This window comes from Acartia tonsa, chromosome 15 (genome assembly GCF_053477335.1).
Source record: "Acartia tonsa isolate MP-2025a chromosome 15, ASM5347733v1, whole genome shotgun sequence".
Lineage (NCBI taxonomy): Eukaryota > Metazoa > Arthropoda > Copepoda > Calanoida > Acartiidae > Acartia > Acartia tonsa.
Genome location: NC_137274.1, coordinates 10,536,803 through 10,557,394, shown reverse-complemented (window position 1 = coordinate 10,557,394; position 20,592 = coordinate 10,536,803). Strand labels below are relative to the sequence as shown.

Genomic DNA, 20,592 nt, shown 5'->3' with positions numbered 1-20,592 from the left:
TTGAGAGGCTGCATTGTAAAGGAAACCATATCTGTTCATCAGATTGCTACTCAAGGACAGATAGACTATAAATAAAAGTATGTAATATGTATAATGTTTTTATGTTAGGGTTATTACACTAGTCCACAAAGTCATATTATAATGTTTTCTTATTCGTTGGATTTTGGGATATTCATTGAATTTTCAACCACTAAATGTAATCTACAGAAGGGGTAATTTTGTGTGTTATTATTAAGGATGTACATAATATCGTTTATTGTCTTATCCCTTTAGATACCTGGATATTTCACCAGTTACTTTTCCTTTTCCTGTGATATATTTCCTATACCTGTGATATATTTCCTATACCTGTGATATATTTCCTATACCTGTGATATATTTCCTATACCTGTGATATATTTCCTATACCTGTGATATATTTCCTATACCTGTAATATATTTCCTATACCTGTGATATATTTCCTTTACCTGTGATATATTTCAGAAGAATTGCACTATGAAACAGTTTGACCCACTTTGGGTTAACATAATATGCTTACTTTTATACCAAGGTTTCTTTCATTTGAGTAGCAAAGTTACTTTATGACTGTTGTTTTGTTTGATGTGTACACTGTAAAGGTTTTAGTAGCAACAATCAATTTTTATACTGAAGCTAAATAGGAAAATAATAGTTAATAATATTTCCATTGTTGAGTTAATAGGGGTTGATGGGGTGAAAATATCCTATTTGCATTTTCTAGTTTTTTTTATATAGAAGTTATGACTGTAAAAAGGTTGAGCTTATTTTTTGTTTCCCTATTTTTTAACAACCTTTATCTGTAGGTCTTTTTTACACAAAAAGGGAAATAGATCAATGTGTAGTTTACATTTTTCATATAGAAAAGATTTTGACCTCATGAAAATATTTAGTTTCCTGTCAAGAGTATCTGTATCATTTTGGAACAGTTACAGTAAAAGCAGGTATCATTTATTCCCTTATCTAAATTTGTAAACACAGTGGTTCATTCATTTAGAAAATTTACATGTTTAGGTGAAATCAACACATTCGAATGTAAAGTTGATAATACTGATGCAAATCATTACTGGACTCTTGGTGATAGGTAATATCATACAAATATTTTAATTAGGTGCAAAACTAATCAATTATTCTAAATGTCAGTTTGTCTGTCTATAGGAAAGTTTTTTTGTAATGATGATTTCTTGGTATGTCAGGCTGTCAAGTCAAAAAGACATATCATAAACATTTTTTGGTATATTCCTTTTCATGGCAATGTCTCTTAAGGGGTGTTTCTTTGTACTTTTTTATAGTAGGTTTCCTCCTATTTCTTGCACTGCGGGAGGCCCTTTGAGAGGCATTGCCACGAAAGGGACTGTACCCAAAAATTTGCTTCAGTGTGGGCTTTAATTTTTTTTTACAAGGTTGATATCTCTTAGGAGTAAGTAGTATGTAGAATCCTCCCCAAAGATAATCAGTTCAGAAATAAGCAAGATCCTATGATACAAGCAGACAGACTCACAGATACAATAAACCTTAAAACAACTTGTTGATTTGATTAATTTTGTTAGGAAATATTCAGCAGAAATGAAGGATGATGGGACAGAAAAGTTTATGATTATACAGTTCATATTCACTCTTCAAGATGATGGCCTGGAATTGAGGTCATTTTGTTTGTTAGAAAATTATAGTACAGTTCATAAACATATTTTTTACAAACTTTTCATTTAAGGTGGGATGAAGAGCCAATATCTAAAAATATCTTTTTTTAGATGCTGGAAAGATGATAATTTTGATTTTATACAGATCTCTGTCCTTGAGCAGGTTTAATCAATATATTTTTGCTTGTTTACTTGTAATAACATCATTTCAAAATTTTACGATTTTTTATCAATTTTTAAAAAGTATGTGCTTTATAAAGATAACTAGCTGATATGCCCCTATATTTTTTTTTTTTTTTGGGGGGGGGGGTTTCTTCTGGAGGCGATTTCTCTGGGGATGGTGGTGGTACCCTCCCCCAAAATAGTTATAACCTTCCCGGGAACTATGAGAAGCTACCCTGTTTGATTGATTGATTGATTAGCCATAGTTTCTTAGGGTTTGGGCCTAAGTAGTCATGGAGTAGGCTGAGACACTTTTGTCTAGCCACTAGGGCTATCAAGCTCCACGTTCAAGCACTTTGTGACTTGACCCGCTGTCTCATGAGAGCTACTCATTATTACATCACCCTCGCCGAGTATGGCAGGTGTCCCAAATTAAGTCACCGTAATGAATGACGCTTTCCGCAGAGGAGCTTGGGATAAGGGTAGTACTGATATAATGTACTTGACTATTGAGTATCCAAACTTACTCAATAATCCCCTTCTAACACAACCAGGGGAAGTTGCGTGATCATTATTGCGAATGAGAAATTCAAGTCAACACATGGAGAATTGAACTCGAACTCTCATCACCGTAGCTCAGTGTGTTACCAATGAGCCACGGCGCCCCTGTTAAGGAGAACTGGATCAGACACACACACATAGACAAACAGACATCTTGTAACTTTAGAATAAGGATAGAATAGTTGCTTTTATTTATTGCATCATATTATAAACAGCTTTCCAAGGATATAAAAATGTATAATTATAAAATTAAAACCAGTTTTGTAAGGCTCCAGATGCCAATGGTTTTAATATTGTGATTGTACATTTTTATATTCATAGAAAACTGGATATGATACAATGCATGGTTTTTCAGTGTGGTTGGGAGCTAGTTCTTATCCACTAGATATTAATCGGTTCTGAATCCAAGCTTGACATATACATTTAGACTTCACCTGGGTTGACACTCGATGATGGCTTAGTATATGCTGGACAAATTCTGAATGGTAAACCTCATGGCTCTGGACAAATAATCAAAAGTTCAGGAGAAAAGTTCTATGTGGTTTTTAGAAATGGAGTAGTAACTGGTATATTTCATAATATTTTTGTATATAGTATCTTGCTGGGACTTGGGGCACTTGGTGCAGGTAGTTATTACTAGGGTTGGTCCAGATATATGGCCATTTTCAATATCGGGCCATATCTTGCAGGGACCAGGGGCACTTTGTGCAGGTAGTTAGTACTAGAGTTGGGCCAGATATCTGGCCATTTTCAATATCTGGCCGGATACTGGATATTGAAACTATCCAGATATCAGATATCCAGCTGAATTATAATGCCAGATATTTGGTAATTTGCCGGATATTGGGAGTTGACTAGATATCCAGCTGGATGCCAGATATCCGGCATTATAAATCAGCTGGATATCTGGTATTTGGCCCAACCCTAGTTAGTACAATCTCCTGCAGGTCATGTGGAATTTAATAAATATATGTTTTGATTGACCATTAGCCTGTCCCGGATTTGAAAAATTTTGTTAAAATTTTTGCCCCCAGCCACAATATAGTTGATTTATGCAAAATATTGACCCATGTAAAATATTTTTTCTGTAATGCAAAAATTGCGATGGTACAAGCACTGCAAAGTTTTTAAAATTTGCAAAAAAGACCTGTTTTGAAAGCTCTTGTACCATCTCAATTTTAAAGATTTTTACAAAATTTCAATTCTAGTGTGTCTATATAAACCTGAAATTTACCAAAAAAAATGGGGGCAGTCTCAATTCTAACATATAATGGAAGAAGGTGTAGCAAGTAATTTTCCAAAGTAAAAATTGCCAGATTTCATACATAAATAATGGGGTTGGGCTGGAATCGATAGATACAGATATCCGGCTGATTCATAATTCTGGATATCAAGTATTTAGGGTTATATTGACACACTAGAATTAAAATTTCGTAAAAATCTTGAAAATTGAGACGGTACAAACTTTTTAAAATCTGCAAAAAGACCGTTTTTAAAGCTTTTGTTTTATCTCGATTTTAAAGATTTTTATGAAATTTCAATTCTAGTGTGTCAATATAAACCTAAATACTTGATATCCAGAATTATAGATCAGCCGGATATCTGTATCCATCCAATCCGGCCTAACCCTATTATTTGTGTATGAAATCTGGTAATTTTTACTTTGAAAGATTACTTGCTACACCTTTGTCCTTCATATGTTAGAATTGAGACTGCCCCCATTTTTTTGGTAAATTTCAGGTTTATTTTGACACACTAGAATTGAAATTTTTTAAAAATCTTTAAAATTGAGATGGTGCAAGAGCTTTAAAAACAGGTCTTTTTGCAAATTTTAAAAAATTTGCAGTGCTTGTACCATCGCAATTTTTGCATTACAGAAAAAATATTTTGCATGGGTCATTATTTTGCATAAATCAACCATATTATGGCTGGGGGCAAAAATTTTAACAAAATTTTTCTAAAACGGGACAGGGTATTGACCATGTCTTAATAAATGTTAATGTTTAATGCAAAATATTTTTAATAATAGAAGTTGTTCATTGATAATTATTACAATAATTTATTATCACTATTAAAACTTTATTATAATTTATTTATTGTATTAAATATCTAAAATTAAACTTGAATCTCAAAAGTCTAATGGCATTAAATTATTGTATTTTATTCTCTTATTCATAACAATTATATTTTAGATAATGAAGTTTTTAGTTTTTTGACTGAATCTTCTGATGTTGAAAACAAAGGTATTTTAAATCTTATTTAGATTAATTTTTTTCTCTAAAATATGTATTTTTTAAATTAATTATCAAAATATTTTTTCTTTGAAATTAAAACTATTATAGACATGGATATAGAAGATTATGACAATGGAGAAAGTATGATTAGGTACAGCAATGTTAACTTTATCTAAAAAGACTATTATGATCAAATACATTTTATGAATTATTTTTTAGAAATGTCAGTTATAAATGGACAGGTGGAATCATCGGATATAGATTTAAAAATCATCCAAATAGATATAGGTAACAAAATAAAATCAAATGTAAAGCAAATTAATATTTTCTGTATTAATTTAAAAATTATATGATTTTCCTCTATATACATTTAAATTGAATTAAAAAAAAATTACAAACAAATAGATATTGGTAACAATAGGTCTTCCTATTTTTTATTCTGGTTTAATTTTGCTACTCACACAATTTTCTACTTAATTTTCTGTTTTTATAATGGGTTATATAAGTTAACTGATTTAAATTGCAAATATTGTGATTACAAATAAATTTATGAATAACAGCATCCTAGTGGGCACATGTACAAGTAAAAATTACAGGGTAATCTAAGTCAAGGATTTTAAAATGACTGAAAAAAATATCATAATAAAACAATATAATTGTTCAAGTCATCCTCCAGATCCAGGTGGCATATATTTTATGGCTGCAGTGTTAAGAAGCTTTTTTTGATCACTAATGCCATCATGGATTCTTTAAAAATAAACATATCCCGCAATATTTTTCTTTTTGTATAAGAATAAAAAAATACAACTGTTTAAAGATTCAATATGTTATATGTTGTAAATAAACAAATGGGTAACATTGCATGGATCTTAAGGGATATGTCACAGAATGATACATTGTTATATTATGGTAAACAAAATTACTCCTTCTGTAGATTAAGTTCATTAGTGAAAAAAATTGGATACTTAAAACAATAAAATTTGATAATTTTACTGAAAGGTTTTGAGCCAACAAATAAGAAAACTTGGTTATGGAACTTGGAAACTAGTGTGATTTACAGTCCAATGTAATATAGATTCTTGTTAGAGTATGAATGCACATAAGATGATTTTAAATCCATGATTTACTTTTGACTCTAAACCTTTTAATATTATATTACATTTTTTGTGTTTCAGTTTTACTGCTGAAGATAAAGAAATAGTTAGAAGGCAAATGGAAATAGTGGAGTCACAACTTCCAGAAGGTTTTAAAACTGATTTTTAATATTTTTAAAGAATAATTAATTGACATTTTTCTGTGATTGTTCAATTTGATGTCTCTATAAGTTTAAATAGCAATTAATTCATATTTGTCATATTGCCAAATTGTAAAAAATTAAGTTATCAAATTACAAATATTACTATCAACACTAATCCCTCAAACACATTACTAGGATGCATCAGGTTCATTGACCTAGATCTAAATACAGATATAGAACAAAAATTAGAAGTTACAAACTGGCAGCATTGGTCATGCAAGGCAACTATAGGTATCTCTAATGTAGCTATTGGAAAAATTAACTATTTTGTAATAGATAATAGATACAGAGCAAATCTTTTGACTGTAACAAAATATGACAAAATTTTATCAAATATAGGTGTATAGATATAGTCAATTTTAAAATCCCAGATTTTTAAAGAGGCTTCAGAACAAATTTATTAATTTACTTTTGCACTTTTTAGGATCGGTAGCAACAGGAGGTTTAGCAAAATTAAATCTTGGTGATGCACAATGCTTTGAAAATAATGGTAATTTAATTCAATGTTTAATAACAAGCAGTCTATACAAACAATTAAATCAATTTGGAAGAAAATCACAAAATCTATACATATTTTTAGCTGTCATTTGGGGGCAACACATAGTAGAAGAGACAACCTCTCCATCTGCCCCCGAAATATTATTTTAGATATTTTTGGCTTGTTCTTGAATAACAAGTTCCTTTTTCTTTTAAAAATTCTTTAAGACATCATATCTTATTATTCAATGTACTGATATTTGTTCAAACTAATTTTACATACAAAATGCCATAACAACTTTTAATCTATCAAAACATAAATTTTCTAACAAAATTTTGATCTTATTATTGGAAATAAGGGTTTGTGACAAGTATTAATAAAAATTATTAAAAAAAATAAACATTGAAAAAAATATGTAATTTATGAAATTTGAATATTGTTAAAAACCTAAAAATTATAATCTTTAGAACACTAACAATTTTAACTTTTATTTACTCGGTATATTTGTAAACATACAAAGTTGTTAAAAACTTGTAATAGATTAATAGAAGTATATCAAATAATGACAAAATATATTATTAGGAACAACAGTTCTTCGTGAGATTGCATATCTATTTGGTCTTGCAAATGAACATAACAGGTTATTGAAAGCAAAGAAAAATAAGCTTTATGAGTGGAGAGGTGGGGTTGTTGCAGAAAATGTGAACTAATTGGACCACCTCATAATTGCCTTTTTTATACTTATGACTGAATTCATCCTTGATAGCTATAAAATCCTTGAATCCTTAATTTTCTTTACATTCCTATTTTTCATATTTTTGTAATAAATGATACATTTTGATAAAGTATTTTTCCAAATTTCTTCTTTTCAGGACAAATTTAGAAATAACTATAATTCCTTTGGATCTTCCAATCAACATAATGTTGATTTTATTTCAAAATTGCAAATAATATTTATTTTTAGACCTGACCGTGATCAGTTCATTGAAATAATACATGAATTTGTTATAAATAATGAAACAATGTCAGTAAAAAATGAAACTCAAGGAGAGATAGGCAAGGTAGTTTTTTATCAGACTTTATATTATAATTTTTATTGTTTTAAGTTTTTAAGGTCTAACTTGAAACTAGATGAATTCATAATTCTTACTTTTAGAGGTACCCATTTCTATTAGGAACATATTTCTTTTGTGTACGATGCACAAAACTGTTCATAGTTTTCATATATTTGTTAAAATGATTTAGGCATTATCATACTGGTTATAATAAGTGTTATACTTACAGATCTTTTATGAGCAATATTCTATAAGTAAAATAAAATTGTAAAATCTTTTTAGACCCCATATGATTACTTCTCAGTTACCCATTATACTGAGACAAAAGGGTGCCTTGATGACAATGTGTGTATTAAAGTAAAAGAGCCCTTTAGAACACACTTCAATGAAAGTGGATTGCTTAAAGAATTCCCAGTAAGTAAATAATTTAACTCTTAACAAATGCATCCTAAGCAATCATGTGTAATCAGCACAAATCAAATATTTACAAATCTGAGAGTCACACCAAATTTATACTTAAATAGATGTCAATTATATAAGCACAATCTTCTTGCTGTTATAGGAAAAAACAATTTTAATAAATGTGGTCCCATGACTTCTGTTTTAAAGTCAACTTTTGAATAATTTAAAAAGAATAATAATCATAAGTTTGTTATTTCCTTGCTACTTGTATTCCTAGATCTTAATTTTGAAATTACTTATTTTAGGACAGGTTATCTACCATTGATGTTGTAAAAATATCAAGGTAATCTTAAATTATTTTTTTAATAATAATTTATTATCTTTAATAATTTACTTGCTTACAGAGCATATAACTGCCCTTTGACTGAGGAGATGAAAGTAAGATTATTATTTCTGTTTATTATTATAAACCTAAAAAGTCATGTCATATTAAATTTAAAAATCTTGTTCTCAAATTTTTCTCGTCATAAAAAACTTTTCCATCAGTAGTATCTTCTAAGCTATTTTCAATAAAGTTTAACCACTATAGAGTAATCATGCATGCTAAATAATCTAATTTGTTGCATTATCAGAAGAAATATGAGGATTATGAGAATGTTATAAAGAATGCAGGTAATTCCATAATTTAATCATATCTTTTATATTCTTTAAAGAATTATGTACTTTTTATAATATCAAATTGAATCCCCTAAACATAAAACCTTCTCAGATTATTTTATTGTAAAAATACCCAGGGGTGTTTAATGTGTTACTTCTTTGTAATATAGCAACAATAGAAAATATTTTGTAAAGGCAATATTATTGATGCATCAAAGGCAGGACTACTGAAGATTGTAGCGTATTTCATTAACAATGGAACAAATTTTAATGATGTTAAAAAAGATGGTAAGTTTGTTTATTTTAATGTTTATGGAGTGAATACAAAACAGCGATTATCTAAATGTCAAAATTACAACACAGTGACTGTTACAAAAAATAATTATGTAGATATTTCTTTAATTTATTATTCAAACAAAAGCAAACAAATGAATTATACATTAAATATATGAATCCAAAAACAAAAAACAAGTGAATTTTAAACAGAGTCACGGTTTCCAAATAGGGACTTCATGTATTCTGGCTTATAACTCTGGAGGGACAACTTCTAACATATCCAGCCTATCTGTCCTCCTGCCCTTCCTCAATGGGTTAGTATAGGTGGCATGACCTATGACGACTTCTTGAAACTTGGAGCGAGCCAGGGCATCCTCATTCATAAACCCACGGATCATATATAGTATATAGAGTGGTTTGTGCCAAGGCTGTTGGCCCACCTGCTTTGCCAGCTCTCAACACCATTGGTAGTGGTCTGCATGTTGGACAAGATCTTCTCTCTAATGTTCCACATGGCTAGTGGAAATAGAGGATTGCCACAATTGTAATTTCAGCGTTATGTAACATTCACCGTTTTGTGATTTCACTGTTTTGTAGCATTCACCGTTTGTATCCACTCCATGTTTATCTATCTCCAAATCTCTAAATTTTCATTTTTATCTATCTATCTAGCTAGCCATCTATTTCTTTATCTATATATCTTTCTTTATATATTTTGTAATACAATTTTTTTAAAAATCCTCTAAAACATTTGTAAAAAATCTACGTATTTATTTTTAATGAAAAAAATATTGAAAGTTTTTATCCTAGCATCACAGAAAGCCTTCTTAACAAAGCTATTGTTTTTGGGTCCCAATTTGTTAACATTTCTGATCAAGATAAACAAATAATTTTTCACTCCAGAAAAACATTCCTGTTTTCAGATAATGAACCTTGGGTAAAGAAAACTGGCGACAAGTTTGATGTTCCTATGGGTGGATATGACTCAGCTGAAGTGTCAGATCTAGTTGGGCTGTACCTTCTTAACAAGCTAGAAGCAGTGTTCCCTAAAGAAAATGTTGGTTTATACAGAGATGATGGGTTGGCAGTCTTATCGGTATCTGGGCCACAAATAGACAGAATCAGAAAACAAGTTATCAACATTTTCGGACAAGAAGGCTTAAAAATCACAGTAACTACAAACATTAAAACCACAAATTTCTTAGATGTCAACCTGGATCTGGAATCGGGCAACTTTAAACCCTACAGAAAACCGAACAACAAACCTAACTACATTAACATCAAGTCTTGCCATCCACCATCTACCAAGAAAGACCTGCCTACAATGGTTGAAAAACGGTTGGTTGATCTTTCCAGTAATGAAGAGCTTTTCAATTCTGAAAAACAACAGTATGAAGACGCACTCAAGGCATCAGGCTACAATAAAACTCTAAACTATCAAAACAATAATGCTCAACAAGGAAATGAAAATAGACGGCAAAGGAGCAGAAAAGTTCATTGGTTTTCTGATTCTGTCTATTTGTGGCCCAGATACCGATAAGACTGCCAACCCATCATCTTACAGCTGTATGCCTAACATGTCCAGTGTGATCTCCAGCCACAACAAAAAGATCCTGGGTCAATCCAAAAACCTGACTGAAGCTGGATGTAATTGCAGGAGAGGAACAGTGTGTCCGCTAGATGGTAAATGTCTTACTGAATCCTTAATCTACAAAGCTACTGTAGAATCTGACCAGACATCATCAACCTATATTGGTCAAGCATCTACAACATTCAAAACAAGGTATAATAATCACAAATCTTCATTCAACCTTCTCCATCTTTAAAAAAGTACACGGCTTTCTGGTTTTATTTGGAATTTGAAAGAAGAACAAAAACCTTACAATATTAAATGGGATATTGTTTCTTTGCAACCTACTTTTGATCCTGGATCTAACAAGTGTCAGCTTTGCTTAATGGAGAAAGTTTCAATTCTCGATTCTGACAAAAACTCATCTATCAACAAGCGGCATGAAATTTTCTCTAAATGTATTCATAGAAGAAATCATCTTATTGCAAGACTGTAGCTGTTTAACATAGTTCTTTTTTATATTTTGTAATACAATTTTTTTAAAAATCCTCTAAAACATTTGTAAAAAATCTAGGTATTTATTTTTAATGAAAAAAATAGTTTCTTTCTGATGATTGCAAAAGCATGAAACTCTGAGTAAAAGAAAATAAAAATTTAAGATAAAATGTTGTTTTACTTTTAAGTATCTTTATATATATATATATATTATATATATAAATATATTATATAACTATCAATGTAAAATTAAAGTATTTCTTTTGTTATTATTGTACTATGCCTTTCTTTGTTTTTTTAATAAAAAAAATCTAATATATTTATAGACACCATGGAAACTGTCCCAATTTTGTATAACTTTTGCGGAACATGTTCCAGTTACGTCATATTTTTCTTTCCCGAAAAAGGGAAGGGGGGAAGAAAATCTCTTCAAAAGAGATGGGGAAAACCCCCTTTTCTCCCATCTCTTTTTTCTTCCCCCCTTCCCTTTTTTTTCTTTCCCCCCTCCCTTTTTCGGGAAAGAAAAATATGACATAACTGGAACATGTTCCGCAAAAGTTATACAAAATTGGGACAGTTTCCATGGTGTCATATTTATATCTAGGAATGACCAGTCTTATCTGGGCAGCATGGGCAGGACACTATGATGTTGTGAAGCTCTTATTGGAACATGGAGCTAACATCAATGATAAGGTTTATGATGGTAAGTTGTAATATTATTTTGATATATTACATTTGGATAATATGAACAATATCAGTTTAAAAAGTCTTTCTTTATTTTTCTAATATATATCTATCTTATTATCTAACTATCCATATTTCGTTATATCACAATACATTACTATTAGGGTTTTAAAATGTTTCTCTTTGTGTATCTATTATTCTTATAATAAAGTAACAGGATGTCTCTTTGTTTGTCTGTACCAAAATGATCTCGCTAACTGCTAAACTGATATGGTTCTCCTTAACAGGGTAGCTTCTCATAGATCACATGAAGGTTTATACCTATTTTGGGGAAGGGTACTACCACCCTCCCAAGAGAAATCCACCCTCCCCAAAAAATTTTATTTCAAAATTTTTTTAACTAAAATTTAAATGAGGGCGGAACCCCCCCACAAAATTATTTTTTTTTACTTTTTTTTTCAAAATCTTAAATAAAACATTTGGTTATCAAATTTGACTCTCCTCTAGAGGCCTCTGAAGCGTAGTTCAATTATAAACTAATCAATATATGTTAAATCTAATATATTTATATCTAGGAATGACCAGTCTTATCTGGGCAGCATGGAGAGGACACTATGATGTTGTGCAGCTCTTAGTAGAACATGGAGCTGATATCAATGCAAAGGATAATGTAGGTTAGTTACATATAATACTATATTTCCATCACTTACATCTTTCTATTTCTAACTCCTACCTATATTACAATATTATACTTTTAAATATATTTATTATATATATTTAAAACTCTAATCTAAGCTGCACAATATATTTTATATCTAGGAGATACCAGTCTCATGTATGCAGCATTGGAGGGACATACAGATGCTGTGATGCTTTTATTAGAACATGGAGCTGATATCAATGCAAAGAATGATAGGGGTTAGTTACATAGTATTATCATAATACCATAATTCCATTCCATACATCTATCAATCTATGCACACATATGTACAGATATCTATATTTCTAATCTATTTATATCTAGGGTCGACTAGTCTTTTGAGGGCAGCAGAAAATGGACATACCAAAGTTGTGAAGCTCTTAGTAGAAAAAGGAGCTGCTGTCAATGTCAAGAATGTATGGGGTAAGTAAGATAATGTTAATATGTTATTATATTTCACATATATCTGTCAATCAATCCTATCTGTATCTGTATATCTTACTAAACATATATTAAAAAATTGGATCACGTAAAGCAGAGTTTGCCAAACACAACAAGTAAAACAGAGTGTGCCAATATTTTGTCAGGTTAAGCAGAGTATGCCAATATTTCATCAAGTAAAGCATAGTTGCCAATATTTTAGAAAAAAAGGTTAAAATGACAGACTGACGGTCATAAAAGTGAACTATAAAGTAGCTTCTCTACTTATTTGATCATGACTAAGGATTTAAGAATATTCATTTAAGTCTAATCTTTATTGTAAAGGTTTTATTACTTTTTGATGTTAACTATATCAACCCACAAATTTAGTACTTAATGTACGCAAAATTTATAAACTAGCAACTGTGTGCCTAGCATCTAGGGGCTCTATGTTGCGAGTGGTAGAAAAGTCTCGAAAAATAGCCTAAAACCATTAAATTTCAAAATAAAGGATCTCACTAATTGCTGGACTGTTATGGTTCACCTTTCAATGAAGCCTAATTGTCCTAAAAAAACAGGCAGATTTTGTTAAAAGTTTTTTTTTTAACTTAATTGTTAATTAGATGTTCAGCTCTCTTCTTCTCTCAAGTGCCCCTATTGGCACACTCTGCTTGACTTGATCCACAATATTATATCATATAACTCTCTGTGTATCTATATCTATACTCTAAACAACACAATATATAATAAATCTAAAATATTTATATCTAGGATGGACCAGTCTTATGTGGGCAGCAAGGAAGGGATATACTGAGGTTGTGAAACTCTTATTAGAACATGGAGCTGCTGTCAATTATAAGGATAATGATGGTTAGTAGTTAAATAATGTTATCATAATATTATATCTATTTTACTGTACACATATATTACAAAACTATACTTTTCTAAATATATATATTTCTCTGTGTATCTCTAATTCTAATCTAAACCACATGATTTATAATAAATCTAATACAGTATGACCCTTGAAAAAGTATTTTTTAGCATCTGCAGCCCTTATTTCTTAATGAATTATTAAATAATGTATATGTCCTTGTTCTCTATATATTTTCACATAAGTAGATCTAAAAATATTTTTTTACCTCCATTAACACCGGAGATTTTTAGAGCTAAAGTTTTGAAAAAGTGACTGATGAAAAAGTAACTTTTAACATGAAAAGACTTTTTTTAGCAAAATTAAGGTAGAAGTCCTTTTATTTTTGTTACTAGCAGAAACTTTATACAAAAATGAAATAAAAAATTTAGGCTTTGAGTAAAAATCATTTTTTTACACATATTTTTTGAGTATTTTTAGTTTAATGATATTTTGAAAAACTTACTTATTAGGTAAATTAGTTTTAGATTAAAAAACTAAATAAATCTTTATGAATATAGCAGGAAAATTGTTTTTGTTTCATAATCCTAACTTTAATAACAAAAAAGTTATAAAGAAAATAAAATTAGAACATAATGATTTTTTAGTCTAAAAAACTTAATTAACCCCCTCTTAAATTATTGAGATGTCAGAAAAGGGGGCGGAGCAACTGTCATAATTAATCCTTTTCATAAATAAGGGTAAATAAATAACCTTAAATTTGCAAATAATCAATTCATTCAGTAGTATTTTTTGCCATTAAAAATTGATATTTTTTGGTGGAATAAAAAAGAAATAATTAGTTAACTTGTTTTTCTTTGTGTATTATTATTCAGTTGCCAGAAAAACATAATATAACCATCCAAAAATTATGAGAAACAAAAAAAAGTTCTTTTTCTCAGTCACTTTTTCAAAACTTTAGCTCTAAAAATCTCCGGTGTTAATGGAGGTAAAATTACTATACTACTATATCTACTTATGTGGAAATCTATAGAAAACAAGGACATATACATTTTTAAAAAATTCATTGAGAAATAAGGGCTGCAGATGCTTAAAAATACTTTTTCGAGGGTCATACTGTAAATTTATTTATATCTAGGAATGACCAGTCTTATGAAGGCAGCATGGAATGGAAAGTTTGAAGTTGTGAAGCTCTTATTAGAACATGGAGCTGATATCAATGCCAAGAATAATTTTGGTTAGTTTCATAATAATATTATTATACTTTATTTCCATCTGACTATCTACCTATTTATTTACTAAGTATATTTGCGATAACTTTTATTTAATGAAATCTTCTAATTTTTAACCTGTACAAAACGGCCTGATTAATTGCTTCAAGATCCATGTCAGATCTATATAGGAAATAATTGTCTATAAACGAGCTCAAGTTTTCCAAGGACTATTCGTTGAAAACTCATAGTGCTCCAATAATCCATAATAAACTCTCATTGCCCAGAACGATAAGACCCATTATTTTACTTTATTAAAAACAAATTCATTTTTTTCATTTCATGTTGCTATTTACATTATAATGAAGTATTTAATTTCTAATCATAAAAAAGAAATTTTAAATTTATGATATAATAAATTTAAGAAAACTCTGTTTTAAAAGAATTCGATTGTGGCGACACTTTGTGTGTTCAAATATTGAACTAAAATTGTAATCATATAATAAACCCTTTGGTGATGGCAATGTAAAGGAAAAAATATAATTTAAACGATCTTTTTAAGATCATTGAAATTATTAAATATTTACTTCCGTTTAAATAGTAATACCGGGTGAGGAAAATAGATTTATTGAGAAATATATATGCATATAGAAAACTAGCCAATAGGGAGATAGTTATATCGAGCCAACTCTAGTATGTATATATCTTTCTTACTATATATTATATGCATGCAGAAGAGCATAATACTACACAATATATAATAAATGTAATATATCTATTTATATCAAGGAGATACCAGTCTTATGTTTGCAGCAAGTGAAGGACTTACTGAAGTTGTGATGCTCCTATTGGAACAAGGAGCTGCTGTCAATAATAAAACAAATAATGGTTAGTAGTTAAATCATGTTATTATAATATTTTTAATCAAATATATTTATCTATCTAACTTTATCTATCTATCTTTCTATCTATCTATCTATATAGTCCACATAGAATGAACAAAAGTTTATTTGTAAAACATCATGTTTCATGCATTAAGCAATCTTCAGTTACAATTTATCTATCTATCTATCTATCTATCTATCTATCTATCTATCTATCTATCTATCTATCTATCTATCTATCTATTCTATCTATCTATCTATCTATCTATCTATCTATCTATCTATCTATCTATCTAACTATCTATCTATCTATCTATCTATCTATATATCTATCTATCTATCTATCTATCTATCTTTCTATGTATCTATCTATCTATCTATCTATCTATCTATCTATCTATCTATCTATCTATCTATCTATCTATCTATCTATCTATCTATCTATCTATCTATCTATCTATCTATCTATCTATCTATCTATCTATCTATCTATCTATCTATCTATCTATCTATCTATCTATCTATCTATCTATCTATCTATCTATCTATCTATCTATCTATCTATCTATCTATCTATCTATCTATCTATCTATCTATCTATCTATCTATCTATCTATCTATCTATCTATCTATCTATCTATCTATCTATCTATCTATCTATCTATCTATCTATCTATCTATCTATCTATCTATCTATCTATCTATCTATCTATCTATCTATCTATCTATCTATCTATCTATCTATCTATCTATCTATCTATCTATCTATCTATCTATCTATCTATCTATCTATCTATCTATCTATCTATCTATCTATCTATCTATCTATCTATCTATCTATCTATCTATCTATCTATCTATCTATCTATCTATCTATCTATCACCTATCTATCTATCTATCTATCTATCAATAAAGCTAACTATCTAACATTCTATATAAATTTACTAGCAACTACATCCCACTAGAAGCCTCAAAGGGCATTTAAGGTGGGCGGGTTGAGGTACCTTCCCATAAAATAGTTAAAAACCTTCCCTAATCATATATTTTTTTGTATATACAGTATGACCCTCGAAAAAGTATTTTTAAGCATCTGCAGCCCTTATTTCTCAATGAATTATTAAAAAATGCATATGTCCTTGTTCTCCATAGTATTCCACGTAAGTAGATATAAAAATATTTTTTTTACCTCCATTAACACCGGAGATTTTTAGAGCTAAAGTTTTGAAAAAGTGACTGAGAAAAAGAATTTTTTTTGTTTCTCTTATTTTTTGGATGGTTATATTATGTTTTTCTGGCAACTGAATAATGAGACACAAAGAAAAACAAGTTAACTAATTATTTCTTTTTTATTCCACCAAAAAATATAAATTTTTAATGGCAAAAAATACTACTGAATGAATTGATTATTTGCAAATTTTAGGTTATTTATTAACCCTTATTTATAGAAAAGGATTAATTATGACAGTTGCTCCGCCTACTTTTCTGACATCTCAATTATTTAATAGGGGGTAAATTAAGCTTTTTAGACTAAAAAATCATTATGTTTTATTTTTATTTTCTTTATAACTTTTTTGTTATTAAAGTTAGGATTGTGAAACAAAAACAATTTTCCTGCTATATTCATAGAGATTTATTTGTTTTTTTAATCTTAAACAATTTTGCCTAATAAGTAAGTTTTTCAAAATATCATTAAACTAAAAAGACTCAAAAAATATGTGTAAAAAATGCTTTTTACTCAAAAACTAAATTTTTTATTTCATTTTTGTATAAAGTTTCTGCTAGTAACAAAAATAAAAGGATTTCTAGCTTAATTTTGCTAAAAAAGTCGTTTCATGTTAAAAGTTACTTTTTCCTCAGTCACTTTTTCAAAACTTTAGCACTAAAAATCTCCGGTGTTAATGGAGGTAAAAAAAATATTTTTATATCTACTTACGTGGAATACTATGGAGAACAAGGACATATGCATTTTTTAATAATTCATTGAGAAATAAGGGCTGCAGATGCTTTAAAATACTTTTTCGAGGGTCATACTGTATACATATCTAATAATTTATCAAATTTCAAGGAAGAACAGCTCTAGATGAGGCTCTAAAGCAATCTCAATTTGCCAGTGATGAAAGGAAAAGAGGAAAAGCTAAAGTAGCAGAAATACTTAAGGAACATGGTAAGCTTGATTAATCTATAAATTTATATTTTGATTATTCTTATATAGTATTATGTGTCTGTCTATCTAATTGTTAAAATTTCAGAAAATAAAGAACCAATTTGATTTGCCTTAAAAATATTCTGTTGGCCCCATATGTTTTAAATATTGTGCATACTGTAATGATAATTTTTACAGCATAACTCAATATAACCTAACCTAACCTGACATAAAGTAATAAAGAAACATAAAACTAACCCCATTATTTTCAAGTTATTTTTTTTTAAATTGGGGAAGGATTATCAGTGCTCAGGATGGTTCTGCAAGATACGGCACCAAAATGTAGTAACTATATTTGTGGAGGGTTTAATAACAAATACCTAAGCAAAATCATTTATTAACTAGCCTAAAAATTGTGGTTACTTTTGTTAAATTTGGATTAAAGGAAGCCTGCAAGAAATACCACGCTTTAACTGCTGAAAGACTGCCACAAGTAGACCCAATACTCCAAATTTGAAGCCTTCAGCTTCTATAACAAAAAGTTCTAGGCACTTTAAAATGACATTTTATGTACACTGAAAATTTTGAAAGAATTTCAATGCTAATGTTAAAAATTTTGAAATTAAACTACGTGGCCTAGAAACAAATTATAAGCTTATTTTTGTCATAAATTTAGGTTGACTGTAACTAATTATATTATTACAATAAAAATACCCATTATTATAGTCAAAATCATTAGAAAATTTTAAGTTTAACTTGCGTTGTACTGAGTGTACTGTAGCCAATCAGAAGGCTGAATCAGCTAAGCAACCAATCACAGCTGAGTTTGCATTAGTTTCCCCCTTTGTTTCCGCTATGATTTTTGTTTACAAATGCAATTTAAATCGAATTTTTTCATAGATTTTGACTATGAAATGTGGTGTTTTTAAAAATGTAATCAGTTACCGGCAATTTAAGTTTCTGACAAATTTTCATTGTACATAAAATGCTATTTTGAAATGCATAGAACTTTTTTGTTATTGAAGCAGAAGGCTTAAAATTTGGCGTCCTTTAAGTGGTACAAACTTGCCCATGAGTTATTTTGATCTTGAGAGGGGTAAAACTTGGGCATGATTGTTTTATACATTAAGATCATATAATATCTCATATGCAAGTTAGATTTTGAAAACATTAAAATTTTTTAGGAGGTAAGAGTGGAAGAGAGCTGAATTAAAAAATGCTGAACAAAAATATTATCTGAAGGTTAGAACACATAATTAATAGGTATAGTTAGAACACCTAATTATATTTGTATATACATATGCTGAACAAGCTGAAAATATTTAAATCTTGAATAATTGATTATATAGATGAAAAGTACAATAAAAGCTTTTTGAATAAGAAATATTGTTTTATTATTAAGCTTAATATTTCTGTTTTTTTTAGCTATCTGACAGATTTTATCCATCCAGTTTTTACTTCCTAATCTTTTTAGTTTTCTAATTGCAATTGGTTTATATGATTTGTTTAATGAGAAATATCTAAACAATTAATTTATTCATTTTTTTATTTGGTTGATTTACCTTTTAATCAATTATACATTAAGACCTAGGAAAAAGCATCTTTTAGGTTATGCAGCCTTTATTTCTTAATGTATCATCAAAAGCAGCATATGTTCTTGTTCTCTGTACAATTTTACACCAGATAGAGAAAAAAAATAATTTAAATTATGTATCAACGGAGACTTTTAAGGCCAAAGTTTCTAAAAAGCTCTTGAGAAATTTTTTTTTCTTTTTCATAACTTTTTGATGGATATTATAATGTAATTTAGGAATTATTAATTGTTCTATGTATATATTTTTATATTTTAAAAATACAGTTCTTTGCATTATAGAGTTGTTTTTCTATAATTAAAAATATATTCACAAAAAAATATATTTTTTAAAAGTAACAGGATATCTCCGAGTCTTTAAATGTGTGTCTGTCTGTTTGTGTGTACCAAAAGTGCTTACTAACTGCTGAACCATTATGGTCCAGCGGAGGTTTATAACTTTTTTTAAGGAGGGTACAACCATCCACAAGCATCAAACTCCCTTCATTTAAAAGAAGGCCATAGACAGACAAACATTTAATAACTCTAATGTAAATATTTTATTTTGATAAATGTTGTGTGATTTTTTATCATAAATTATATCAAATACAATTTTTACAAATTTTTTTATTGAACAGCTTCAATTATAAAAAAAAACCTCCCCCAGGTTTTTAAGAATCAATTTACCTTAATGAAGATTTAGATATACCATTCTAAGAAAACATAGGTAGATAGTATCCAATAGTATCCACAAGAAAGATATAACAAAGTATTCTATAAAGAAAACATTTTATAATAGAAGTAATATTATTCTATTAACAACATAATAATTTTAAACTTTTGAAGGATACCAAAATTTTTAGAAGATTTTTTTTGAAAACAAAATTTGATTTTCTAAAGAGAAGCTTTTCGTCTAAGTTCGTCTATTATCGTTAATTATATGCATGTTAGAATTGTCAAATAAATTTCAAACTTGACATAATGATTTCTGTAACAGTTAGGTACAATTTAGAGAGCGTAGCAACTCCAAAAGTGAATTACTTTGTAAAAACAGGTTTTTAAGGCATTTAATACAGAGTAGCCTGATGTCTGTCCGTCTGTATGTCCGTCTGAAACATGAGATCTTGCTGGTTATATACTATTTTCTTGGAGGGTGAGAAATCCAAATCCCCCCACCCCTCAAAATTTTTTTTAAAAATGCATTTTAATGTGCTTCAAAGAAACAGATCAAACCCAGTTAATTACCTCTTAGGGAAAAAGCC

The 20,592-nt window shown here is 29.0% G+C and overlaps 2 protein-coding genes across 2 annotated transcripts; both read left to right on the top strand.

The window, feature by feature from the left end:
• Positions 1–488: 488 nt before the first annotated feature.
• On the top strand, positions 489–4,789 carry LOC145306878 (uncharacterized). The gene is made up of 8 exons (XM_080149221.1): positions 489–551; positions 910–960; positions 1,031–1,100; positions 1,567–1,659; positions 1,768–1,819; positions 2,807–2,945; positions 4,572–4,622; positions 4,722–4,789. Exons 1-8 carry the CDS (start codon positions 497–499, stop codon positions 4,787–4,789), a joined length of 579 nt encoding a protein of 192 aa, XP_080005347.1. The 5' UTR covers positions 489–496.
• A 1,560-nt stretch (positions 4,790–6,349) lies between these two features.
• LOC145307357 (uncharacterized) lies at positions 6,350–19,081 on the top strand. The gene is made up of 17 exons (XM_080149736.1): positions 6,350–6,400; positions 6,971–7,028; positions 7,353–7,449; positions 7,726–7,857; positions 8,151–8,188; positions 8,250–8,283; positions 8,478–8,517; positions 8,698–8,790; positions 11,448–11,546; positions 12,103–12,201; positions 12,347–12,445; positions 12,552–12,650; positions 13,419–13,517; positions 14,660–14,758; positions 15,522–15,620; positions 17,683–17,781; positions 18,945–19,081. Exons 3-17 carry the CDS (start codon positions 7,411–7,413, stop codon positions 18,971–18,973), a joined length of 1,197 nt encoding a protein of 398 aa, XP_080005862.1. The 5' UTR covers positions 6,350–6,400; positions 6,971–7,028; positions 7,353–7,410; the 3' UTR covers positions 18,974–19,081.
• The last annotated feature ends 1,511 nt before the right edge of the window (positions 19,082–20,592 follow it).

Bases quoted from the DNA above. Each gene is read 5' to 3' on its own strand.
- LOC145306878 (XM_080149221.1), top strand. From the start codon at position 497: ATGAAACAGTTTGACCCACTTTGGGTTAACATAATATGCTTACTTTTA. The intron at 961-1,030 runs GTATCATTTATT...TTACATGTTTAG, and splicing joins AACAGTTACAGTAAAAGCAG to GTGAAATCAACACATTCGAA. The intron at 1,101-1,566 runs GTAATATCATAC...TAATTTTGTTAG, and splicing joins TACTGGACTCTTGGTGATAG to GAAATATTCAGCAGAAATGA.
- LOC145307357 (XM_080149736.1), top strand. From the start codon at position 7,411: ATGTCAGTAAAAAATGAAACTCAAGGAGAGATAGGCAAG. The intron at 8,284-8,477 runs GTAAGATTATTA...TTGCATTATCAG, and splicing joins CTTTGACTGAGGAGATGAAA to AAGAAATATGAGGATTATGA. The intron at 12,202-12,346 runs GTTAGTTACATA...TTTTATATCTAG, and splicing joins CAATGCAAAGGATAATGTAG to GAGATACCAGTCTCATGTAT.